Source organism: Ochotona princeps, chromosome 4 (genome assembly GCF_030435755.1).
Source record: "Ochotona princeps isolate mOchPri1 chromosome 4, mOchPri1.hap1, whole genome shotgun sequence".
Classification (NCBI taxonomy): domain Eukaryota; kingdom Metazoa; phylum Chordata; class Mammalia; order Lagomorpha; family Ochotonidae; genus Ochotona; species Ochotona princeps.
In genome coordinates this window covers 48,806,476-48,833,152 of record NC_080835.1, presented here as the reverse complement: position 1 = coordinate 48,833,152, position 26,677 = coordinate 48,806,476, and the positions used below count along the sequence as shown (strand labels likewise).

The 26,677-nt window shown below is 44.0% G+C and overlaps 1 protein-coding gene across 3 annotated transcripts in view; it reads left to right on the top strand.

Moving 5' to 3' along the window:
* The window catches only part of SYT9 (synaptotagmin 9), a 327,980-nt gene extending 306,536 nt beyond the window's left edge, over positions 1 to 21,444 (top strand). For all 3 annotated transcript variants that reach the window (XR_009245327.1, XM_058663453.1, XM_058663452.1), the window contains one exon: positions 21,003 to 21,444. Coding sequence is in view for 2 of the 3 variants with exons in the window: in XM_058663453.1 (XP_058519436.1) it covers positions 21,003 to 21,011 (9 nt within the window). In the remaining variant the exon portion in view is untranslated. The remainder of the gene's footprint in view (positions 1 to 21,002) is intronic.
* Positions 21,445 to 26,677: the final 5,233 nt, after the last annotated feature.

Genomic DNA, 26,677 nt, shown 5'->3' with positions numbered 1-26,677 from the left:
CTCTATGTATATCTGACTTTGTAATAAAAAAAAAAAATAAAATAAATCTTAAAAAAAAAAGAAAAACAGATCCAGGAATTAGAGAGTGAGAAATGAGAGGCTGTGAGCATGAATCACTCTATGAAGTGACAGGGAAAGGCAAAATATCAGGAAAGGATTATAGGAAAGCAATTTTTGTTTTCAGAAGCAAAAAAGGTGAAAATTTTTAACAACTTAAAGAAAAGGCCAATGAGAAGGAATAAAGATACATGAGAGAGTGAGAATAATCTGTGCATAGGCTCTGACCTGGAGGCACACAATGCAGCTCCTCTTACCAAGGGTACAAGCCCTTTGTCTCCTATAGTGGGCCCAGTGTGGTACCATCTCACCTCTATGGCATATGGAAGCACGTGTTACTCCACAAGCAAGATCAAGGCATGTACCCATGCTGCTCTCAAAACAAGGGCAGAGGCCCCAGTACCTATGCAATGCCCTGTCACCTCCCCCACCTACTGGAACCAAGGCCCAGCCAATTACCTGCTTCCTCTCTCCAAAGTCTCCTGGCATCCAGGATTTCTCTGCATCCTTAATACACACTCTGGTATTCTGGAAGCAGTGCTGCCTCTTCCAACCTAGCTTAAAAGGGCCTTAAAAGGCCTTTAAAGGACCTCCTCCATCAACTTCTATCAGATTCTCTGGAATGACCCAGCCTCTCCCTTGTGCCCTGGCTCTGCACCTTGAAACAGCCTCTCTCAATGCAGAACCCCACCCTCTGTCATCGCTCACACCTGCCATGCTCCGCCCCAAACTCCTAGGTATCATGCTTCTATTCAGACTTCATCTCTGATTGTGCATTGGCCCTTGACATGAAAACTTCTTCCTGCTGATTCCTCTCCTCCCAGGTCTAATCTGTAGCCCCCCACCTCCATTCACTTCCAGCAAATCCAGCTGTGAGCCAGCTTTGAGCATTTATTCTAAAATTCTAAAGGCCCCAATGTTGACGCAAGAAGCTACCTCTCCTGACTCAAAAATACTCACTGTGCCCTTTTGCCTTCAGACAAACACAAGACATTCAAAGGGATGAAGCAGTATAAAGATGTTGCTTAAAAAAAAAATCTAGTTTAATAGGACAAAGTTTCAGGGGAAAAGTGGAAGAAATGATACAAACTGGACTTATACAAAATATCAGGGGCCTAGAGATGTGCACACAATAAAGAAAGCCAGGAGGAAGTCACTAAAGCCATGCAGTTTAGTGATGGATGAGACCTTCACTTGGAATATGAATTTAAGCATTCTGGGAAACCAGAAACATTCTCTGCTCCAGGAAACAAGGAAAAGGAGGCTGACGAGTCGATGTGAAAGCCAAAATGAACTGATGGAAAAGACAAGCGTGCCACATCACATGTAATGTAGGTCAGGGCCAAGGGGGCAACCAGGGCTCAGGAACAGGGACCCATACCCAGGTTCTCAGGGAGGTCTTCCACACACTGCACCCCCCCAAGTCCAAGTCACAGAAATGACAGTCATGCAACACAAAGTCCAAACACTGGCTGGGTTGAAGATTGGAGAAGCTGGGCACAGAGACATGGAAGTTAAAGGTCAAACTAGAGCAAACGAGAGATCAGGAGCAAGGAAAACATTCCTCAAGCTGAAGGAAAGGGATTATGTTGGCCAAACAAGTCCAACACCAAATGTGATCCCCTTTGCTCTGAGACACCATTCCTTCTCCCCTGGCAACACCACCCCAACCTTTCAGTTGTGATTCTGGCCCCACCCACCAAACATTTTGCCGCCATAACTCTGGGCTTCACTATTCGACATCCTGGAAACAAATCATTTCCTAGCCAATTTTGAAGGGCTGCAGCCAATGCAGGCACCGCAGGACAACAAATCAAGTCTGTATCTCAAAGCTTGTCCAACTAGCAGCTCCCACTGAGAAACTTTCCAGGTAAAAGATGATCTTGGCAGGCCTATGACAGCCTCCTCCCCACCACCACCTGTCACACCACCGCACCTGCTGTAGATGCTGTATTCTTCAGGAAAAAAAAAAAATGACTGGAGTAAAAAAAATGTTCTTCTAAAGACCCCACACCTTTCCACTTTCCACAAATACAATGGACAGTAACCCCATCTACCTCTCTAGATTGTACTTATCCCCCTCCTCCTGCTTTCTATGCTTAGAAACTTGTCACTCCAGGAACCCAAGAGTCAGAGACCCAGGGGTGGGTGTGTTTGTCACTTCCAGGGATGTTTGGTCCAAGATACTTGTGCTGCCCATGCCGTGCCTCTGGATCACCTCATGTGGTACCCTGGCTTTCAACCCCCTTTTCCATAACATTCTATCCTCTATACTGAGCACCCATGTCTCCCACTCCCCCTCTTCAATTGGTCTCCCTCCTTTACAACACTGGGCATCATTGGGCTCCTGTAGCCCATTTTGTTCCAGCTGCAATCTTCTTGATGCTCCAGAATACTCTCTTGGATGGTGGGGTCCTTGCCCCAGTGCCAACTTTCTATCTCCCAAACAGCAAACAGCACTTTCCTAGGGCCCCCTTCCTCAGCTCTGCTTCCCTTTGCTGCCCTCCGCTGGCCATTGATGTCACCACAACTAAACTTCTGGCTCTTCAAGAGTTCACTGATCCCTTGACAACATATCCCTTGACAACCCTAGAGCCCCTCAGTGCCACACTGAGGCTTTCAGACACTGAGGGTTCAAAGATTAAAAAGTGTTTGCCTTTTGGGAGGACACATTCAAGTAAGGATAGAGAGGAAGGAGGAACGAATAGGAATAAGAACGGAAATGGACAAATTCTAATGTACCTTCCTCCTCCGTGGAAGCCTAGATTTGTTCATCATTCTACAGACTGCACTGCCTAACATCTTCACCAGAAAAACAGTCTTGGAACTGAATACTCCTTCCCGTTCAAGGGCAGAGTTGGAGCTCTTTGTCCTCCTTCTAGCCAATGAAGTATGGTAGTCCACACCTGGCTTCCTCTTCCCTAGTGGGTTGAGGACTTGTTTGTATTTGGAGACCAAACAACTGAGCAGGTTCCAAGCCTTCAGCCAGTCACTGGACATACAAAAGGGAAAGGATGGGTACTCCTTCCCATGGTACAGAGAAAGACCTGAATAAACAATTAGTTTAGTAACAGTTAGGTGAAGTGCTACCACTGCTGTCTTATCTTATACATATTCAGAAAGAGTTCTGTACACAAGGATAGGGCTGTGAGATCCCTGTTGTAAGAGGTAGAAGGAATGAAGCACAGAGAGCCTGTATATGCACATGATAGGCCACATGAATGCATGAAAGACTGCAGAGCAAAGAAGGTCCCTGGAATCAAAGCCAGTGTCACCAGCCAGTGTGGCTGAAGTCGCCTGTCTGTACGCATGCTCCTCCCCTGCAGCATGTCCACTTCATCCTGAAACCCCACCCTCTGCCCAACTACAACTCCCCACTCTGATCCTGAAGTCTCAGACAGGACTGCTGGGGAACTCCAAGTCAAGGGCAGATAAAGAGCCACTGTCCAGGACTACAAGAACCAATCTGCCAGTTATCCAAGAAAGCCTAGTCTTTACCGTAAGACCTGGCGCACAGAAAGAAGTCCCCAATTCTGTAAGGTGTCTTGAATGAACACATGCAGGAGATTAGCTTCTACAAGAAATCTGGTCATAGATTCTGGTCATGATCAAGGAATCTGGGCTCTTTGGATCAGTGGAGGCAGCCATAATCCCAGCTAACCATATCCAGAAGTAGATGTGGACTTTATTTGACTTCATTGCCACCAATAGAATATAGCCTCTCAATTGTGGAGATACTGCCTCCACCAGAACAATTAGGGGTCCACTGTCAGCCCTGAGCTGAAGGGTTAGAAGGCCCTTCTTCATTCAGCCTACTCTAGGGTAAAGGATCCATGTGAACTGAATAGCTTGAGAAATCTTACTGAAACAGAAAGAGCAAGGAGAACTTCCCGTAGCAAGGGAAGAAGGCAGGTGCAGTGTGTGGTGACAGTATGACAGTATGGTGACTTCAAGAGGGGATGTAAATGCATATATCTCAAATACTGTGAGAATGTATTCCCTGAGGTTTGCGAAATGAGCTGCGTTGGAGGTTGTGCTCTTTCTTTCGCGGGTCCCAGTCAGCCTCTGAGCTGCTAGTGACCAACTTCTCTCAGAGATCCAGCAGGGGCTGCAGCACTTGTGCTTAAAACTGCAGCTGGTTTGTAATTTTGGCCCCAGTCAGTAATTACAGCTGCTGGGGCTCCTTGGAGAGATAATTACGGAAAGGATTCAGCACATTCATTTTATCTGCACACTTAACCATCAATTAAATCATTACCATCTAATCCTATTCCAGAGACTGGAAATGTTTTGTGAATATGTAATTTTGGAGGCATTGAAGTTTGTTTTCAGATGGTTTTAAGTGAAAAATTGCCCAATTTCCATAACCAGCAGAGGCCCATGTGTGTGATTTCCCTATGAAGGCAGAGCATCCCCTCTCTTGTGGTCACTTCTTCCCTGGAAACCTATGCCACAGGGGGAAGGGCCAAACGGAAATGAGTTGGCAGGCAGGAGCCCATACTTTGTCTTTGATCTTCTATGGAGGTCAGTGTTCCCCATGGCAGGATTAGCACTGAGATTTAGTGGTCAGTGGCTCAGTGTCTGCAGGCAGCCTAGAGAGGGTGGCTTGTTTTGCCCAGAAATGCCTAAAAGGGTCCTCTGCTGTGGGGATTCTGCAAGACCCTGGGACTCCTGCCTACTAACTCAGTGCCAGATAGGAGGCCTTTCTCCTTCAGGAACCCAAGAGAAGGGGTGCTATTTGGAAGCACAGGCCCCTGGGCAGATCATTGGGTTCCAGTTTGGTGACTAGAGTTGTGTGTCCTTGAACAAGTTCACAAGTTGCTCTAAACTTCAAATCTTTCAGCTTTTTTTAAAAATATATTTATTCTTATTGGAAAGGCAGATCAGATTTATGGAGAGAAGGAGAGACAAAGATCTTCCATCTGCTGGTTCACTCCCCAAATGGCTGCAGCAGCCAGAACTGAGCCGATCCAGGAGCCAGGAGCTTCTTCTGGGTCTCCCACATGGGTACAGGATCCCAAGGCTTTTGGTTATACTCCACTACTTCTCAGGCCACAAAGAGGGGGCTGGAAGAGAAGTGAAGCAACCAGGACACAAACTGGTACCCACAGAGAATACCAGCACTTGCAAGGTGAGGATTTAGCTGCTGAGCCATTGCACCACACCCTCATTCAGTTCTTGAACAACACAATCCTAGATCCCACCAAACAACTATTACAAAGCCTCAAGGAGAAGGTAAAATGTAACATAGCTGACACTTAGTGGCTGATAGTCAATTTTAAATCTCAGAGTTGTTTAGCATACAAGTAGGTCCACAAGAAGGAGAAAAGCAGAAGGGAGAATTGAAGTGTCCAAAAATGTAGCCCAGGTCATCAAGAATCCATGGAGCTGTAAGCTGGTATTGCCATGTGAGCTCTGTCCGGACTATGCTGTTCAGCCTTGGACATCAAAGCCATTGCTCTCTCAGACCCACCTCTGTCAAGATGGCTCTTCCAGGAGCCCTTGATCACAAACTCATCGTATGTGCCCTTCTTCCCAGCTCCTGGCTTCCAGTTTTAGGTTAGAACTCAGATTCCCTAGGGTGTTCATCAAGCTCCTCACAGCCCAGTCCCTCCTTCTCCTAGGTCCTGAGCCATTTCTGCCTCTTGACATTTTATGCCCCAGCCCTACCACACGAGCCACTTTTAGGACCCTGGCAACATTAGGCTCTGGGCTGCTGCTGCTGCTGCTTCTGTCTGGGCTTCCTCATTCCTTCCTGGGGCTGCCATACATCTACTACTTTAGGATTCCAGCAAGCCATAACCACCCCCAAACCCATACCCACTGAAGATGTGCCTGTGTAATGGCTCCCATCGCACTGTTTGTGATTTTTGTTTGCTTTTTGAGTAGACAGTGAGCTCCCAGGGAGCAGGGGTGGTTGATCATTCATTTATGAGTGCTGAAACCGTTGTGTAAGCCCCCACACATGGGTGTGTGCTTGTTGTAAGCTGAATGAGAAAAAGGAGGGAAGAAGGACCCAGCTTCCTTTTTACTGGCTCAGGTCAAGAACCCTTGCTGGCTGCCATCCCATGGTTCAGAAGACAGCATGTTTAAACTTCTATGCACCGAAAAGCTGTCTGGAGAAACCTCCCCCAGTCGCATTCTGTGCTTTGCTTAACTTTAAGCAACCTCCCTCTCTGGAGGAATTTTAAGAAAAACTTTTAAGGCCCTCAAAGACAGAAAGACTGTCGGGCTTCACACTTCAAGATAACTTAGTGACTCAGTCTGTGAGACCAAAAAAGTAAGAGATGGTAAGAGAGGAGGTCAGAGGGCATTGGAACCATCTGTGTTTCCCTAGCAGCCATTCCTTTATGCATCAGCCTTTGTGGAGGTAGGAGTCCTAGTCGGATGCAGAGAGATCTGGCTTGAGGTTTGGAGAAGAACATCATTGCCTTTGATGGCTGCTGCTAAGTGAGCAGTGTATTCAGACAGCGGACATACAGATCAGGTCTGCTCCACTTAGGCCTCTGGGTCCCTGCTGCAGATAACACAGGGCTGAAGAACAGGGGCACAGCACACAGCACTTCCTGTCCGAAGAAAGAAGGTGTCCACCATGAGTGTGTCACTTTGACCAGGTGACAGTGCTGTAGGGAGGAGAAGTACAGGGTCCCGTAGAGGTTTTATGAGAAGGTGGAGAAGCAGAGCAGCCCCATCCCACACCTTGGGCAGCACGAAATGCAGAGTTGTGACCTCAAGGAAGAACCAAAGAATTCAGTGAAGGTGAGGATGTGGACAGAAGAGTTTAATAAAAGCCTAAGGTTGTAGGGAAGGCACATGATGAGGGATTGAAGGCCTCAGAGGAGGGAGGCTGGAGGTAGTTGGTAAAGGAGGCTGGGCTGGAGAAAGGAAAGTAGAAAGGAGGGTGAGGGGAACAGAAGCTGCAGGAAATGGGGGTGGGTGGGTGCAGGAACCAAGTGAGTGAGGCCTGGCAGGTTTGAGCTCCAGAGGCAAAATCTATCTCACCTCTAGGAACCAAGGTGACCCCAGACTGCTCTGCTCTGGGACTAGGAAGATAAAGCCACAGTCACCCTCTGACCAACTGTCCCTATTGTTTGGGACAGCACTTGTGGCATCCCTCCCCATGAATTCAATTGTTTGCCTGTTTCCCAATGTATTTGAGCATTGGGTCCACTGTGTCCCTGGTCTTCCCACCACCTTGCCTGCTTGCCTGACCACCTGCGGCCATCTAACCTATATATTCCCATCTGGCCTTCCCCAGGGCTGGCTATTGGCCCCTGAGAAACAGGCATGCCTTTCCTGTCGTGCAATACCTCTGATTCATAATAACATTGCCTTCTGACATCAGACACCTGCTGTGTCCAGGACAGTGCAATGAGTGCTCTCTACAAATGATCTAAAATATCCTTCATACTCTGATGTAAACAGTCCTGTCTCCGCCATTTAACAACATCATGAGATACTAAGTGGTAGAGCTAATATATGGAGTCAGTTGTATTATTTACTTGCTGGTATATGGCTCATCATACTCTTGTCACAGTTTTGCGCTCCAGTAACTTTGCCTCAACCCAGTCAGGCATGGGTGGCTTGGCAGTGAGCCAGTACCAAATGAGTAGAAGCTTCACATGTTTCTACTCACCCCCTCGAGCTTTAGGCATTTTTCATGGGAATAGCACGCCACGTCCTCAACCAGAAGATAAGGAAGCAGACTTCTGCTGGTCTAGCTGAACTACAACCAACCCACAAACCATGAGCAAGAAGTCGGTGTTTATTGTTGGAAGTAAGGAAGATTTGGGAGTTGCTTGTTATTGTAGCAAAAGTTGACCAACGCAGATTTGAACCATAGTCTCTCTGACCCCGTACAGTGCTTTTTAAGCTCAGGTTCACACTGTTCTATCACTCTAGCACTTCCAGGGCATGGCTACTAAGCTGATTCAGATGGAATCCAGATGTATTATTCTCACCACCCCTTCAGAAAAGCTCTCTCACTCTCCCTTTATCCTCAAGAGGAATCCCACTGCCTTTAGATGTTCTGATTGTATGTCTTTTCCTTCCCTGAACTTTTCATACCTGCCTACCCATCTCAGTAAACCTCTCAGTTCTGGGCAACATCTAAAGGAGACACAGCCATGACCATCAGAGCACAACTGGCTTCTTACTTGATTGACTGAGGAATCATTCAGCTCCATGGGTTCTAAAAGATTTTTGTCTTCTGTGTAGTTACACAGTATATTCAACAAGTAAAACTAAAACAGCACCTAGGAGTTTTCAGGGAAGCCTGCTTTTCCCTTCTGCTGGCACCATTGCCTGTCCCTCCTAACTTGCACTATGAGTCTTCACTAAATGACTTTTAGTTGTTTTGCTTCTGCTGTCACTTCCTCTCCTGACCATCTTCATCTGTATAACCACAATTTCCAAACCCCTTAGGACATGCAGTGATCAATGTGCTGTAAAATTAACTAAAAGCCCTTTGTTTTCGAAACTCTAAAAGCTAATGGAATATTCTTGTTTTTTTTTTCATTTTAGTGGTTATGTTCTGTGAGTTTTGCCACAAATGTTGTATTCCGATAAGACTAAACTTTGCAGTACCAAAATTTCGATTTCTCAGCAACAGAATGTGATTTTCTGGGCTTATCTTAGTTTGGAAATCCCTGAGGTGGAAGTGTATGCGCTTGCTGATGCAGCATTCCTTCTGTCCTCTTCTCACAAAAGAACCCCATTTTCCTTGAGTGCTGCTTCGCGCCTCCTGGGCTCTGTGCCCACGGCTTACGCACAGGGAACCACACCCTCATCTCTAGGCATGCCTCTGTGTTTCCCCAGGTAGTCAGGGTTCAATTCAGAGTGGGCTGTGACCCAGTTCAAGCCCAGGACTTTTCACTGTATCTATGAGGATCAGTCATGCCATTGGACTTAGAGTTGGAAGGTGCAAATGCGGAATTTCTAGCTGCTATTTTGCCATCCCAGCAGTAGAACCTACCCCAGAATGGAGCAAAACAAAAGAAAACAAACTCAGAGGGAGAGGATGTGGTCACAAGTCTTCCTGTCATTGGATGTTTGGACTCCACAGTGCCTGAAGCTGTCTCTTGCAAAAGACTGGTATGCATTCCATGACCACCAGCAACAAATGTGACACAGTTCCTGATCAGAATTCCAGCTCTGGAGAGAAAGAGAGAGAGAGAGGGAGAGGGAGAGAGAGAGAGAGAGAGAGAGATTGATTGTTTGATTCATTGTGGCAAAACAAAACCAGAAAGAAAGAAAAAAAGACATACAACATGGCTAGTTCTGAATTTCAAAATGTGCTTGAGATATCAGGGATCACTACATATCACTAAGTGTAAAAACCCTAACAGCATTACAGATTCCAAAACAAAAATATTTAAGAAACTATAATAAGAAACCCAAATATGAACTAAATCCAACTGTACAATGGCTTTAAGTAATTTATGACTAGAAAATCTATCTGCCAGTACTGCTGCCTGTGGCTGTGTTGAAATCAGGGTCTCAAATAAGATTAGCCTTTCTTGTGGGCAGAGATTCTATGGAGTCACCCCATGGACTGTCCACCTTCGGACTGAAGGCCTTTCCACTCCTGCTTCCACTCCCTGTAGGTTTGCTCAGCTCCAGAGCTGATCCCCACCTCCACTCCCTGCTTCTTTCCCACAGGTTGGGCCAGTTTGGGAGAGGATCCTGCCATGTTATATTGTACCTTCAGAGGCCATTCTCAGGAAGCTCTCGTTGTTGGGAAAGTGTGGCTTCCATAGTCACAGTGACCTCCTTGGAGCCTCTTTCATATTAGTCCCGGCATATCCACTTAAATAGCTCTAAGCCTTTCACTCCCCAGAGTGGAGTGCTTGCTTTCTTAGTCCAGTTTCTGTTTCATAACTGAACACTACATATTGGGAGACTTACAAAGAAATTTATGTCTTAGAGTCCAAATGTTGAAGATAGAGGAGTTGATCTGTGTAGAGTCTTCTTGCTTGTGAAGACTCTGCAGACTTCCAAGACGGCACAGGGTGTCACATGGTAGACAGATCAGGAAAGTGGGGAGCACTTTTATAACCGAGCCACTCTCACGGTAACTTATTAATTGATGAACCATGGATGGATTAATTTGTTCATGAGAGTAGCATTCTTAGCGTCCAATCACCTCCTAAAAGTCCCATGTGTCAGATATAATTGAAATATAGTCATATATATTACATATAGGTTTTAGCTGTGTATGTTTATGTTACATAGATTGTTTTGATCAACTATGTTATTGTCATGTGTTGTTACATATACATTTTGGTAGGATAAGTATCAATGTGAGTTTTGGAGAAGACCTTCAAACCATGGCACTTACCTTACCCACAGTCCTATAAAAGAGAACTCGTCCCTACAGTAGAGTGAAACCCCAGCCAACTTAGCCTCCCCACCCCCAGCTAAGGAGCTGGACTTAACCATAGTGTAAGAATGCAGCCAGACTATGAACACGGGAGATTTATGGAGCAAGTGTTATGAAAGTTTTCCAGAAACTAGAAAATTCTGAAAGGTAAGAGAGAAGAGATATATTAGGCACAGTCAGTGTCCAACCCAAACTATTAAAAGATAGTTTTGAGACAGTTGGGCAATTTGAACTCAAATTAGATGATCATCAGAAATTATCATCGATTTTGCTAGAGGCAATAATAGTTTGTGATTATGTATTTTAAAGTCTTTCTATTAGAGATGCACTGAGCATACTAATAAATGAAATTATCTAATGTCTTGGCTTTGATTTAAATGAGTCCAACATGAATAAGTACTAAATTGACTTTTCAAAATGAAATTCTGTTTAACCTATCAAATATGTTTACTCTATATACCACATTCCAATGTAAAAGCTAATTCTGAGATCTCTGCCCAAATTGAGAAAAAAAATCACACCTACAAAAGGAAAAGGGAGCATTCCATGCTTTATGGGGTGGTTGCGTGTGTACAAGCCATTGCTTCCGGCCTTCACATGGTTGGTATTTGTGCCCTGGAGTATCATAATAGGCAGCAAAGCTGCAGCTGCTGTCATTGGCCGTACTCTGTAAACTGCTCTCCTTTGCCGTACGTAAATTCTGGGCAAGAATAAACATCCCCTGGGTCATGTCTGCTGAAGCAAGTATCACCACCCAGTCTGATGAGGCTAATCCCTGTAGTACCCATGAAGGAAGTCACCCAGTACCCACCATGTCTTCTTTAGGTAGTCTTCAGAAGTGATCACAACAACCCCTCAGTCTTTTCCCTTACTGTAAGCCACTCTTCTTATGAAGAATTCAAATTTGGCCATACCTTTGCTTTTCACAAGCTTTCATTACTTGCCAAAATCAGTTTGCTACTTTGTACATTTTCTCCCTATGCTTTCTTAGCCTAGAGCACTTTTCCTGTACTTTTTCACTGTGTAAATCCTCCATAGTCCTCAAGGTTTAGTTTAAGCCCCACTTCTTTTTCCAACTTTGCAATGAGCCACAGCCCTCTTAAAGCAGTCTTCCCATTGTGCATTAATTGTGACTCAGAGCCCACTTGCCACCTCTGGTTTTTGTTTTACAGTATAGTTCACCTCTTCTCTCTTAATTGTGAACCCCTTGAGGTCTTGAATTGCGCTTCCTTCCACAGTGGCTTAGCCTTTTCTCAGCTTCATGTAGGACTTTTGGCTACTTGTTAGCCAACAGGAAGGAGAGAACTGATCATTGTGAGAGTGCCCAAGGGAACATTATGACAAGATGCAGTCTGTTCACAGAGGGTCTAAACACCCAGAAAAATCTACAAGGCACCCACATTTGCAGTAAATTGGGTACACCTTCTTCCATTGTCATCTTCTTGTCCGGTGATTGAGAGCTGGAGAACCTTAGGGTCTTGCTCACTAGCCAGAAAATGCCCACAATGTATAATTAATAGTGGTGATCATTACGCAGGTAAAATCGCAGAAGAACAGACCAAATGTCCATTTTATTATGCATTGAAGTTCACAGTCAATGGAGGGTTGAATGGTGGGGGTAGATATAGGAACTCTTCAATCAGTATTTCTATTTTGACTGTTATTTTCTCAGAGTGTTTAGGAAATACTTAAACACTCTGGTTTTGTTCTACACCCAGACACATAGGGCTTTCAGGTGCTAAAGCCAACTACCTCCTCCCCATCCACACTCACCAGCACTTCCGCAGGGCCAGAGTAAGCAAGAGGGAAGCCCCTGCTGTTGCCATGGAACCACTCAATAGTGATTTCCTTGTTTTCCCATGTGCTCATCATCTCTATACTGCTTCTAAGGTCCTGGTCCTAAAATACAAATGTAACATTCTTGTTTTATTAAACTCTTTCAATAACTGCCCTTTGTCCCAATCATGATCAAAGTTGAGTTCCCTACCTGGGCTTGCAAGGTCCTCTGTGGTCTTTCCTCCGTCTCCTCCTGGTGCTGTATGTTGATTTCAGGCCCAGCTGCTATTAGTTCACATGATGCTTATTGATCTTCATGCCATTACCCCAACCTTAACTTCTGTTGGCCTTTCTACACTATCACCCCGCTTTATATAGGTAGATCCAGCTTACCTTTTAAGGATCTAATCAGCTGTCATCTTTTTCAGGAGTCATGCTGAATATCTTCTACTCTGAGCTAAATGCTTCTTGTCTGTGCTGTCTTCTGGCACCCTGTGCCTTTCCGTAGCATAGCACTTGGTGCTGCTTGATATTATCTGTGCATGTGTCACCTCCAGCACATCCAGCTGCTCCTTGAAGATGGAAACTGTTATTCATCATTGTGTAACTAGTACCTGGCAAAATGCCCAGCACAAAGTCAGCACTGAATAAATTCATGTTGACCAAAATTCCATTTTTTTCTCTATTTCAACTTGTAAAATGATTACTGATTTCTTAGACTCTGCATGTAAATTTTTCAAATTTTCAAGCACAGTGGTTCTAAGAATACATAAAATAAGGTGAGCATGAGCTCTAACAAGATAAAGAAGTTCTCTTTTTTGGGGGACTGAAGGAACCCTGCCTTCCTTTTGGTATATGGTGGCCTAATAACTAGTCAACACCCATAAAAGTTAAGAATGGCAGTCAAAGCCCCAGTCATCATTTCAGATGAAATTCACAGCCACGCAAAGGCTTGAACGCTTCCCCTAAGAAGCTCATCTTTATTTAAAAGGTATGTAGGGAGCCTCTTGACTGTTGGCTCTAGAAGGCTCAGGATCCATGCATGTTTGCTATCACCATGTTGGTTGCCACACTGCCAGCTTCTCTCGCAGTCTTCCCAGATGCCTCTGTGCATTGCATCGTTTACTATATTGTGTAATTCTGCTCAAATTAGGGTTAGGCACATTTCCTTTCAAACAATGCCTTTGCAAAAGGATATGGGGGATTTAAACTATTTTCTCAGCCAATATTGATTAAATACCACCATGACTACTGAAGATATATCTGTGAAGGGAAAGCAAAGAATGTTTTCCTGAGTAGTGTTTACATTCTAGTGAGAGATGCAGAAGGCAAACATTGCAGATGGGCATGTTGTATGGTATTGAAAGTAATAAGTAGTATGAAAGAAATGAAAGCAAGTAAAGAGTATCAAGTATAGTCTGATTTGTTTGTTTAAAGGGAGTTAATTTTAGTGAAGGTAATGATAGGGCTTAGAGAGAATTGAAAGATTTGAACAAACACTTGAAAGAGTTGAGAAAGAAAGCCATATGGCTATATTGGTATCAGGCTGAGAGAACAGTCCATGCAAAGGCCTTAAGAAAGTTGTACAAAGAACAGTAAGGAAAGAGAAAGAGATAAACCGGAGGAGGAGAGATCAGAAAAGTACCAACTAGGCAGCTCCCAGGTTACACAGAACCTGAAAAATCTTAATTAGTACTTCATCTCATTCTCTGAGATGAAAAGGGGTCTTTCAGAAAAGTTTGAGAGGTATGACGTGATCTAAGCCTACAACGGGTCCCTCTGAATAGGGGCAAAGTGGAAACACGAATATCCATTAGGAGTCTATCACTGTCATCCAGCTGGTAGAAGCAAGGAACTGGGGAGAAGTGGCTACATTTTGGATCTGTTTTTAAGATACATACTTAGCATATGAGAGATGTAACTAAAAGATGATTTCAGGGTTTTCTACCTGAGTAGCTAGGAGGATGGAGTTGCCATGAAGTGAGCTGAGGGAGAGTGTACCCCTGTGGGAGCTGTCAAGAGTTGAACCATCTAAATTTGAAGCATATATTTAGGTATCTATAGGAAAACATCCTGTCAGAAGCAGGAAGCTATCATTCCAAAGAAAGATCAACCTTAGTTGTAAAGCTGGTTGAATTGTAAAAGAAGAGAAAATATCCAAGGACTAAGTAGAACATCCAGCATTTAAAGGCAGGAATACAAAGAGAAACTAAAAGAGACTGAGAAAGAGAAAGCCAGTGGCATTCAGTAAAAACACCAAGGATATGCAGTATCATAGAAAGCAAGACAAAAAAATTGTTTCTAGGAGGAAAAAATAACAAAAATAGGATTGAGAACCAACATTAAGTTTATCGATGTGCTGAATATTGGTGATCATGTGATAATGAGTTGAATAATGTCTTCCCCCAAAAAATACATACACAGAACCTCAGAATGTGATCATATTTGGAAATTAAATCATTGCAGATAGATTTATTTAGTATAAAATGAACCTGGATTAGGGTAGGCCTTAATTCTGATAATGTAGATGCAGATAGACAGAGGGAATGTCATGCAAGGGTGGGGGCAGGAATTGAAGTAAGTCAGCTGCTCCTAAAAACCAAGCTTTGCCAGCAGGTAGAACCTCGAAATGAGGCAAGGAACAATTCTCTCCTAGAGCCTTCAGAGGAAGGGCCTGCGGGTGCCTTTTTCCCAGACATCAGCTTGCAAAACTGAGTGCTGTTGTTTTAAGCCAACCAGTATGTGAATCTTTGTGATGGGAACCCTTACAAGCTAATGGCTAACACTCAGTTATGTGAGTGCCAAATTAGCGGAAACTACACCAATATGGGGCAGGACATGGTTACCTCCCAGGGGAAATTTACCATGAAGAAGGCCAAGTTGTAATTGGCCTAGTTGGCTCTCGCTTGCTATACTGTCAATTTCCTGACTGGCGCATAGCATCTCATCCTGGGAATCTTTCAACTTTTGCCCTACTCTGCTTTTTTTTTTTTTTTTTTTGGTCATATGTGTTTTCCTTTTTATTCTCTGATTTTCCTAGATGGGATTATGCACACCTACACATAGCAGTTACAAACAGAGCTTCCTGCTGACATTTCATCTTCTTTTTCATTATTCTTGACACTGCAGTCATCTGTTGATCTCTGTAAACTCTTCAAGAATAGTTTTAATTGTTCATCTCTATGTCTCTAGTGCTAACCACAATGTCTAGTGCTCAATAAATATTTATTGAATTAATAGTAACAAATTCCCAATAGCTTCCCCTTAACTTCATCAGGTGGAGGAATTTTCCCTTCAAGTAATCCCCCTTCCTGCCTTCAGACTAGTGCTTTCACTGGCCGTTGCTTCTCGATCACTGCTAAATGAACCTCTCCAAGTAACAATCTACGTGTCACACACACCACCACCTGCCACTTTACCCTCAAGGACAACTTAATGACAAATCTTAGCATGCTTTCTTTTGAAGTCTGCAATGTTCAGAATTCTCTGGCCTGGGAATCCTTTGTAGAAAGGAGCTGAAATGGGATTGGCATTCCAAGCACACTTACTTGCTGTCTTGGATATAGTATTTAGGAGCGGGCATTTGATTCCATGAAGGCATACTAGAGGATTCTGGTTAACTCTATGACTTACCCTTTCTCAGACTTGATTATAACATCTGTGAAAATGACTGTTGAAGTTAAAAAATGAGGTAGGGTATGTAAATCTGTTCAGATAGATCCAGGTGCTGGAGAGTGTTCAATAAAAAAGTAATTGCTCAAATGAACTCTTTGGTCTTCCTTACTATTGACTGGTAATATAGTTATTTTCACAGTGCTATATTTCTTTAAATACTGATTCTAAAGGGGAAAGAGGAAGTGAAAATTCCTCTTGACCAGTACAATGGCTCAATTGGTTAATCTGCTGTCTGCAAACACTAGCATCCCATATAGACAGCAGTTCATGCCCCGGCTGCTCCACTTCTAATTCAACCCCCTGCCTGTGACCTGGGAAAGCCGTGGAGGATGAATCAAAGCATTGGGATGCTGTACTTGTGTGGAAGACCCAGAGGGGGCTCCTGGCTCCTGGCTTTGGATCAGCTCAGTTCCAGCCATTGAGGCCATTGGGGAGGGAAACGGCAATGGCAGATCTTTCTGTCTCTCCTTCTCGCTGTAAATGTGCAATGCCCTCTTAGGGGAAAGAATGACCCTAATCAGATTCTATGTAGGCAAAGATTGATGTTTCTTACCATATATACTTACAAAGTTGTGTTAAGCAATAGTCAACAAAATTCCTTGATTTGGGTGTTTTTTTAAATGCAATATTATGTACGTTTAAGATTGAATCATGTAATAAGAATCACTTCAAATTTTAACAAGCTTCTTTGTTCAAAAAGATACTTCAAGTACTTCCTGCAATTAAAACGCATTTTCAGATTCAGAGGGCGATATTATCTAATGTTCCATTCAGTCTTTTCATGTCTTAATTTGGGTTCAATTTCAATGGCCTGTCTCCCATCAGCTGTCGTATTTTTTTTAATAGAAATGTCACTTCACATTATAGTTTTCATTAGGACAGTTCTCATCCTTGGTTTCAATTCAATTTAACTGAGATCAGATCCTTTTTCTCAGGACAATTGAATTCACTTAAAATCCCCTCTGTTGAGATAGGATTGTAACCACTACTTCCTGTTGATGTTACTGAAGTTTCTCCTGACCTTATAAAGGCATAGTACTGCCTTAGAGACCACTGCCAACTGAGTGATAACCGGGACTGCTGTGCTGCCACTGAAATGGGCCTGACTTCAGCACCAAACCATCTAGGCCAACATGACTGCCATAGTGGTTAGCACCCTTGCATTCTCTGGTGTTGACGCCATGGCATCCATCATCCCATCCCCAGAAAAATATCCTACTGCATTGTTTTTCTGTAACTATAAAAAAAAAAATTCTATTCCTTCTCCCAATAAAATCCTATTGGGTTAGCCCTTTTCTAAACTATAGAAAAATCTTCATTCTTCATTTTATAAAAATCTCATTTGAGAAGCAGCACTCTTTCAATCCCCATGTGTATGTATATAATTCTGTTTTTAAATTAATAAATTAATCTTTATTATTTATTTACTTTTTCAATTTTTAGTATTGTTTACATAGGTTTCACAGAGTCCTGGCTCTCATTGGTGTCAGTGTATGCCGTGGACTGTCCCTGCCCAGCCCGCCCCCAGACCTGGTTCACATGTAAGCCTGCAAGGTGCTACAACCCAGCCTGGTCTAGCCTGCTTCCAGCCCCAGCTTATGTGCTTACCAGTGGGAACTGTATCTAACAAGGGAGTCCCCCAATTTTCCCTACCAGGCCTGCTCCCAGCCCCAGATCCTACATGTGCCATTGAATGCTGCTAACCAGACTGACATCGCCAGCCCATAGTCCTTGCACTCACTGGTGGGTACTGTAGCCTGGCCCAACTCACCTTCACCCATTATGGTTCTCACCAATGGGTGCTCCAGCCTAGCCCACCCTAGCTCACCCCCAGATCCAGCTCTCATGTAACTTGATGGGTGCCGTGATCTAGCCTGGCCTGTCCCACACCCATTCTGACTATCACAAGTGCCAGGAGGTTCTGAAGTCTAGCCCAATTTGGCCCATCCCCAACCCAGCTCACATGTATGCCAGTGGTGCTACAGCATTGCCCAGCCTGGACCACCCACACACAGGTCTGGCTCAAACTCATCAGTAGGAATTGCAGCCCAGCAGGGGAGTCCACAGAGTTCCCATACCAGTACCATTCCCAGCCCTGGATGCTTCAGCTTAACCTGGCATGGCCCACCCATAGTCTCAGTTCTCACTGGCAGGTATTGCAGCCTGGCTCAGCCAGGAGTGGCTTACACCCTGTCCTGGCTCTCATGCGTGTCAGTGGGTGCTAAGGTCTGGCCCCACCCTGCCTTTGCCCAGCCCCTGTGTCACGTGGGCTCCTGTCAGGTGAGTTCCATGGTCTAGCCTGACATGGCCCGTCACTGCTTCTGGCTTTCCACGTAAACTGGTCGGTGCTGTAGACCACAGAGACAAGCCCACAAGTTCCCTAAAGAATCTGCCCCTAGATCCAGTTCTCTCACGTTATGCTGGGTGCTTCGCCCCAGCCTGGGGTGATCCATCCCCTGCTCCAACACTCACAGGTGGTTACTGCCACCTAGCCCATCCAGGTATTCCCCCCAGCCCAAGCTTTTGCAAGTACCAGCAGACAGTGGTGATGCTTTTTAGCCCAGCCCAAGTATCTGAAGCATTTGCTTTGACCTAACCCAGAAATGCCCTCTGGTTTCCGCCCTCTAAATCAATCCGTGTCAGCTCCCTTGACTGCTTGTGAGTGCCGTGGCCCAGTCTGTGGAAGATCTCAGAAATCATTCCTTCCCTGTCAAATATACCCTCAGCTGCTCCCACTCAAATGTGTCCCAAGAGCCCATCCCTGGGCAATCTGCAGCTTCCCAAACTGGGGTCCAGGGTGGCATGTCCCAGCCCAGAGTTCCTTGCCTTTCCCACTTATCTTTTTTGAAAAAGGAAGAAAAAAAATAAAGCAACTATGCTGACATACTGGTATAGTTAACACAAATTTGGCTTAACCAGGCCCAGAATTCACATTAGATATTGATTGCCTTTCTCCCAGCAGTGTTAACACTTACCTAGGTACAAGACAACCTAGGCAGTTGCCTATAGCTGGGGATCACATTTACTTTAAAAATTCAGTTGAGATCATAACCCAGCCCTCTAACCAAACTTCAAATTCATAACAAACCAAGTATAGGAGTGGTCCCTAAGGCTGGCAGTTTGAGAGAGCTATACCCAAAGCAATCTGAAGGTATTGCTCACATGGAATAGTGAAACATAAGCTCGTAACAGGGAGTAATGATTTTGTATATATGACTGAGGATTCACATGAGATATACAATCAGGTCAATATCCAGAAACACAAAATAAGAAGCTAGGAAGCCGTAAGTAGGACATGGTGCCTGTTGCATGCTACTGTCTCAGACTAGGTTTCCTAAAGGCCAGTCATCTGACTACATTTAGTGTTTAGAAACCCACAAAATATAGATATTTCAGTACATCAGGTATGTGGACCTGGCCTACTAGGTGAAATGAAGAATAATGTAATTGCTAGAGCTTGAAAATTAAAAATCTTGGGTTTAAGTCCAAGCTATGACACTTAGTTGGAGTCTGGCTTTGTATAAACCTTTTAACAACTGTGTGTTCTCTAATAAGGAGCCTCATAAAGGACAGTCAACCTATTGGTTAAGATGCCAATGAAAATGCCATGTCCCTCATCAGAGTGCCTGGGTTCACTTTCTGGCTGTGACTCCTGACCCCAGCTTCCTGCTAATGCAGACCCTGGGAGGCAGCAATGACGGCCCAGGTGATCTGGGTTCCTGCCACACATGTGAAGGCTCTCAGCTCTCAAGGCATTTGAGGAGTAAATGGGAGCACCCTCACCTTTATTCTCTTTCCTTCTCTGTTTCCCCTTTGACCTCTCAAATAGATAATTTTTTTTAAAAGCCAAGTTGCAGTAAATTAAAACACTGGACCTCATAGGGCTCTTCTGTGGATTTTTAAAGTACATGTCATATACATGGCACACAATTGTTATTCAAAAATGCCAGAATGTAGCACATAATCTATTGGCTAATGCAGTACAACAGTTTGGGACCACACTAATTGGTGGGTCAGAGTCTACTGACAGTTTGCCTTCCTAAAGAAGGCCTAAGGCACTAGCAAACTGGGCTTTTAAGTGTGAGTCTCACAGAGAAGGGCCCTGGAGCCCAGGACCTGATGTGAGTGGGGGGATGGATGGTAGAGCCATTTGGAGAGACACTCCAGAGTAGCAATTCATATTTGGATCACAGTATTAAGAAAAACATCCTTTCATTCTTACCTGCTAGAGTCAGAAACTAAATCTGCTTTCTCAGGGATGTGTATGTGTACACACATGTGTGTGCTTGCCTGCGTCCCCACACATGTGCACACTCTTTGAAGCCAGCAGTTGCTGTCAGTGTTGGCTTTCGTGCTACAGTGTATGCTGGCTTTTATTACAATCTTTAAGTTGCAGCCTTACATGTGAATCTCTGGTCTCTGAAACACAGTCCATGTATTTCTGTTTGAGAATGTTTGCTGCTCTCTCCTAGTTGATGTGTAACCTTCTTGTTATTACCGTATCCATGCAGGTGACTTCAGTGTTCTTTCTGTGTTTACATTGTTAATACCCTACAGCTGAATATGCCCTGAGTTTTAAGTTGAATGCTGGATTGAGTGGGAAACAAAGGAGATACTACCATTCTGTGTATTGGGTCCCATCAAGAGACCCCATCCTTCACAACTTGAAAATAAAGAATGGATGTGGCACTACTCGGACCACCTTGTCCATCCTGGATTTCCTTGATGCATCTGCACTCCTCACATTACAATCCAGTCATGCCAAGTACTGGTGATTCCTCTGATGCACCATGCCCTTTCCTGGCTCTGTGCCTTTGTTCACGCCCTTTCCTCTCTCCAAAACCTAAATAGTCCCGCTCAAGACTTACCCTTCAAGATCTGCTCAGTAGAGTCCATCAATCCTTTTGAAGTGACTCCTTTCTTTTTGTATGTACATTTTATGCACACCTTTATTATTCAGCCTTCCTCTCTATGCGCCCTTTGAAAACAGAAAAAGGTCTTCTTCATGGTTTTTATGCTCTAGCAACTATTCCAGTGCCTGACACTTGTTTGGTAAACATTAAAAATACCTGATTGAAAACCGAACTGCTGTTTGTGTTTCTTCTCCCTACAGAAACGATGACTATGGATAAGAGGACTGCTTGTGCAGAGGACACAGTAGGATCACCATCTTACAAAGATCTTAAGTAACTTTTCCCATCCAGCAACACCTAGACGACTCCAGTGACCAAATGCTCAGCTGTAACTACAGCAATAACTGGCCCTCTTTCAAAATTGGGTTTGGTGAACCTGAATGGTCCAACCACCTGCTTCTGGTGGCCCAAGGTGGTGTGCTGCACAGGAAGCACACATCTCTCACAGCCAAGAACCAAGACTGGACTATGAAAGAAACTAAGTGATACAGTGAGAGTACCAAGAGTACCAGGACTCTTAATGATTAAGGTCCTTGCTGATGGGGACATAGCACCTGCCTTGGCAGTAGTCACTCTGACAAGATCTTATTTGCTTGCAAGCCCTGGAAGGACAGAATATTTTAAATATATATATATATATATATATATATATATATATATATATATATATATATATATATACACACATCCAGGTGCTAAATAGGCAGCAGATCTCAATTCACACTTGACTACCTTTGAGCTAATGACTGTCTCCAGAAAACATTTCACCCCAAGAAATGCTCCAGCTTAGCAAGGAATAGCTCCAGGAGAATAGTAGGACCATTAGGCCATTCCTTCTGGAGAACATCTAGTGCAAGGAGGGATTGTTCACAGCAAATTCACTGCCCCCTTCCATGCACATGGCAGAGAGGATCAGGTGATCATAGTCCTCTTTTCTGATAGAATGAGATTTCAAGGAGTAAGAAACCCCAGCACTAATTTTCTGGTAGCCAGCAGTCACTTCCTTTCAACTAATGGTGTTGTTAGTGTGAACATAAACTTTCATGCCTTTTAGAGAGGAGCATATCTCAATGACATAAGCATTCTGGAATATCCTTTCCAAGGTACGCATGTGGACTGAGGGTACAGCCTTGGACTGAGGGAACAGCTGTGGCACTGTGTTAGATGAGATCAAGGAGACACCACTCAGCCATCCCTTAAGGGAAGACACAGCTTTGGGGCTTTCTTGGCCCGAGTGCCTTCTGGGGTATTTCAATATGCGACAGCCCAGATCTTAGCTAGGGCAGCCACAGACAGTTTTCCTTCTCACTGCAAGCACATATATCACTTTCACAGCACTTGGGGAACGGAAATACTTGCAAGAGTGAAGTTCAAGGGCTCTCCCCGGGCATCTCATTCATGACTCGGCTTCCTCTGTGACTAAGTTTGCCAATCCACTGCCTAATTGTTATTGCTTCTGCCTCCACAGAAATTAAACCAAAGGCCTCAGAGTGCCCTGGGAAGACCAGGGGCTGTTACCTAACTGTCGTCTTTCTCCAATTATGGGTGTAAGGCACCACATCCACATATTTGCACCATTACTCTAAGATAACATGTTCCTTTTCATACAGTCTCTTTGCAGCAAAAGCAAGAGTTGGATTATAGTTTATATGCTTGGAAAGTTAATTGTCTTCATTTCAATTAGTATTTCAACATGGTATTAATGGGAGGGAAGCAGGAGTGTTGCCTGTCTTTCTTCAGCCATAGCTGCTTAATATGAAACTCTAGCCTGAGATCAGATCTAAAACATAAGGAGGCCTTTTGTTGTGTGAGGCAGTGTTGTTACACTCAAGTTTCACATGTTCCCCAGCCTGCTTGATGCATTTTCATCTAGGATTGGCTTCCAATCACTAGAACTCAAAGGGAATCCAAGATTTGATTCTATCTGATGACATGAGAAAATTCAACTTTCTTTGCCCAAAGTTCTCTGCCCACCCATCAGGCATCTTCTGCCATTTCAGGATTTGGAACCAAAGCCAGAAAAGCTAATGCCAACAAGATAGCAAGTAGAACAATTGTCTCTGGAGCTAGGCAGATGAATCCAGAATGACCCCAGAGAACCCAGAATGATTTCAGTAGATATGAGGACTTTGACATGTGCTCGGTCGTGGGGTTCTGGGTAGGAGATCTGAAGGCAGCTATGCCTGTTATTCCCCACCTCGATACCTTCCTGTCCAGGGAGTTGGCAGTCCTGGAGTACTAACGCGTATGCTATTGGCTTGTTGATAAGAAAGAGATGGTGATTTTGTAGGGTAGGCAGAAAAATGAATTTGTATCTAACAAGCTTTGCTAACCAGTATAGCTGTGGCCAGATACTGGTCATACCTTTAAATTTCCTCATTTGCAACTCTGCCTCTGTTCTCTTGTATTCTGTTTTGTTTCCCTTTAGTTTCCTAGTAAATGTTCCTTTTGAAAAATTCCAACCTGTCTCATTAAACTTGGGGGAGGGAAGGAGGACTCCACTGTATTTTCCCAGATAGAGAAGGAAACTGTAACACTTTGTGGTGGGGGGGCATGTAAAAATGACCAAAAAATAAATGGAAATGTGTGGTCATATACTATTATAAAACCCAACACCTGGGTCCATCTGGGCAACAAGTCAGTTTAACTGGTGTCAAGGTCTTGAAAGTCAACATTTATTTGCAAAGTATCAGGAATGAAGCTGGATGATCATGACTTCATTTTCAGATTCCCCAAAGGATTAGGGATAAGGGGTTTTAAAAAGTTTTGGAAGTAGGTAGGTAATCAGCGTATTGATTCACAGCACTGATGGCCTTGCTTGATTATGTAATCAGTTCAGTCATGTTCTTTGGTGATAACTAAATGGGCTTCAGTCAAGTGGTAGTACTTTTTGCTCAAGACCTGAGTTCTAGGAAAAAACATGGAAACAAGATTAAACATCAGTATGCTACCTAAAGGTCACAGGGCCAGCCCAGAATGCTTACACAAGAATTGGATAACAGAAGGTGTGACCCATTTCAGCCATCTTTGGAGATACTAGGGAGTGGGAAGTTGTATTGTCAAAGGAATTCCTAGATAGCTGTCACTTTAAAAGCATGTGAAATGCTTAATAAGCATGAAGAATGGAAAAATAATTAATGGAGAGTAGAGATGAAAAGCAAGCCATGGACAGCTAAACTATACAGCAATTAAAGAAAAACAACTAATTATGACCAATACAGTGCTTACAACATCACAAGAAACATGCAGGAAAAATATGATTATTGACATTGTATTAATAATGCTGAAGTTTCAGTTGGATACTTTTCTTGTCCCCTTACCTCTGATCCAGAGTAAAGGTGCAAACAGGACATTCCTATGGTCGGGAATCTGGTTAGAATTAAAAATTCTAAGTAGAGTTCATCTGTCTCTTTTCCAAAGACTCCAGAAACAAGGATCATGAGTAATGAGGAGAGAAGGAGTCTCTCCAAACAAATCTGAATGAGCCTGATTCTCTGCCAGCTACCCCCTTGCAGAAAGTCCCTGCATCACTGGAGTTGCCATTGGAGCCTGCTCCAGACTGCTCCACGCTCTCATGTGTCAGCCTGCCAAATGGAAAAGTCAGGGTCTAGTCTTGACCTACACCTGATTCAACTACCTTGCTGGAAGTTTCAAAACAAGGTTATACAAAGTGATGTAACAAACCAAGAAAAGGACATACATTTGGATGTCTGCAACCTGAATACGAGTCCTGAGGATGCTGCAGGCCATGTAGCTGCCCATGGCTACCAACCTCACTGAAGACCACCTAGAACTACTGAGGGTATCCATCCCAGGGACTCCCAGCTTCTGGTGTTGCCACCCATATTCGACCCAGAAAGAATGGCTTGCTTGTCTTTACTGTCTCCTTCCACATCCCTGTGAAAAGTATCTCTGTCACATAATACTCCGGTGTTGACTGCTAGCATGGAGCACATCCTGAGACTGAATGGCCACTGGGATTCTAGACTCATCTGGCTCCACTTGTCTCCCACACCCTAAAAGAAGTGGGGCCTTCACCTCTCTCTTCACCATTCCCCTACACACACAGATGCTTGCCATCCAGGTACCACTTTGGGATCTTCTTATCCCATAAAAACCATTGACTGATATTTCCAGAGCAGCATTCATTCTTCCACTTTCTATGTAAAGACACTGCAAACTAGGCTTTGTAAACAAATGAAGAAAATAAACAAAAGTTGGAGAAAACAAAATGATCAGAAAAATTGTCCTGCCAGTTGACTATCCCAGAGAGTACCCACAGAGCAACTCTAAGTAGGAAATAGAGGGTTGGCGGACATGAAACTGCAGAAAGTGAGGCCTGGTCCTCAATGTAAGCCCGGTTATTGAGGTAAGAAGCTCTCTGCGGTGCCTTGGCCCTGCCTTGGGTATCCTTATGGCAGATGCAATGTTTCCCCTGGCCCAGTCTGCCTTTCCCAAGCCCTAAATCCTCATGCTTTATAAGCACACTAGAAAACACAAGCAAGACAAGAGTTCAAGAAAGTATTGCCAAAAATAGTGCATTTTTACTAAAAAGAGTACAAATGCACTTTCCCTACCTGTGTCCACAGCTCAAACTAGAATGCTACAGGGGGCCAGAAGGCCCTTCCAGCCCTAACACGGCTTGTGGGCCTTCACTTGGTGGTGACTTTCCATGATGGCCAGGCATGATGGTTAATACTTCATGATGTTGCTTTCTTGATGGAAAGAGTGAGAAAAGAATGTTTTGTTGAAATGAAGGCCCTGGGCAACCCCATGCCAAAGTTCCCAGGGAAAAGGAGATGATTTGGCTCTTTCAACTTTTGAACTCAACATTAAAAGCATTTCAACCAAAGGTATTCTAAAGTACACATTCTAAACAAAATTAATGTCCTATGCTGAACTGTACTGCTTGTTTGAAGGAAGTGTACTTGCTTGTGTAAAAGGAGCAAAAAGACATCCAATTGTGCCATCTATTTTTTTTCTCACATTTGAAATCCACATGTGAGGTACAGTTGGTCCAAGAGGACTGACGAGAAGAAATTACCCACCTGGTATGCTGCATTGTATTCCATGGCCTTCAGGAGTACTGGTCCTTCACTGTGACTCCTGGATTGCAATAGCAATCCTGGGAGTTCTAGGTCAAGATAATGTCATCCTGGGCCTGTTGCAGTGGCCTAGTGGCTAAAGTCCTCATCCTGAACGCACCCGGGATCCCATATGGGCACCAGTTATAATCCCCGCAGCTCCACTTCCCATCCAGCTCCCTGCTTGTGGCCTGGGAAAGCAGTCAAAGACAGCCCAAAGCCTTGGGATCCTGTACCCGCGTGGGAGACCTGGAAGAGGTTCCCACCTCCTGGCTTCGGATCGGCACAACACCAGCTGTTGCAGTCACTTGGGGAGTGAATCTTCTGTCTCTCCTCCTCTATGTATATCTGACTTTCCAATATAAATAAATAAATCTTTTAAAAAAAGATAATGTCATCCTGGCAGTGACTATCCATAGGCTTTTATAGTCCCCTGACTCTTGAAGATGCTCTTCCTGCTCCCTGCCCTCTAAGATCACAACCAAGCAAATAATTGTGCCCCAGTCACCAAATAGGGAGAGAAGAGAGTACATCTGCTTTTCTTTTAAAACATGCTATTTATGGCAGTGGTTTTCTTTGTTGAGTGTTTAACTTGTGTGTATGCAGGGTAGAAAATGGAAACACCACCTTAAGTCAGACTAAATGCAGTATTCCTAACTTCTTTTGCTTGTTTTAAATTTTATTGATCTTGAGATTTCCAGCAAAGGTAAGATTTTAATAAACATAAACAACTCAACAAGAATTCAAAGAATTTATCTGTTACTTTTTATAAAAGAGTCCCAGAAAAGTTT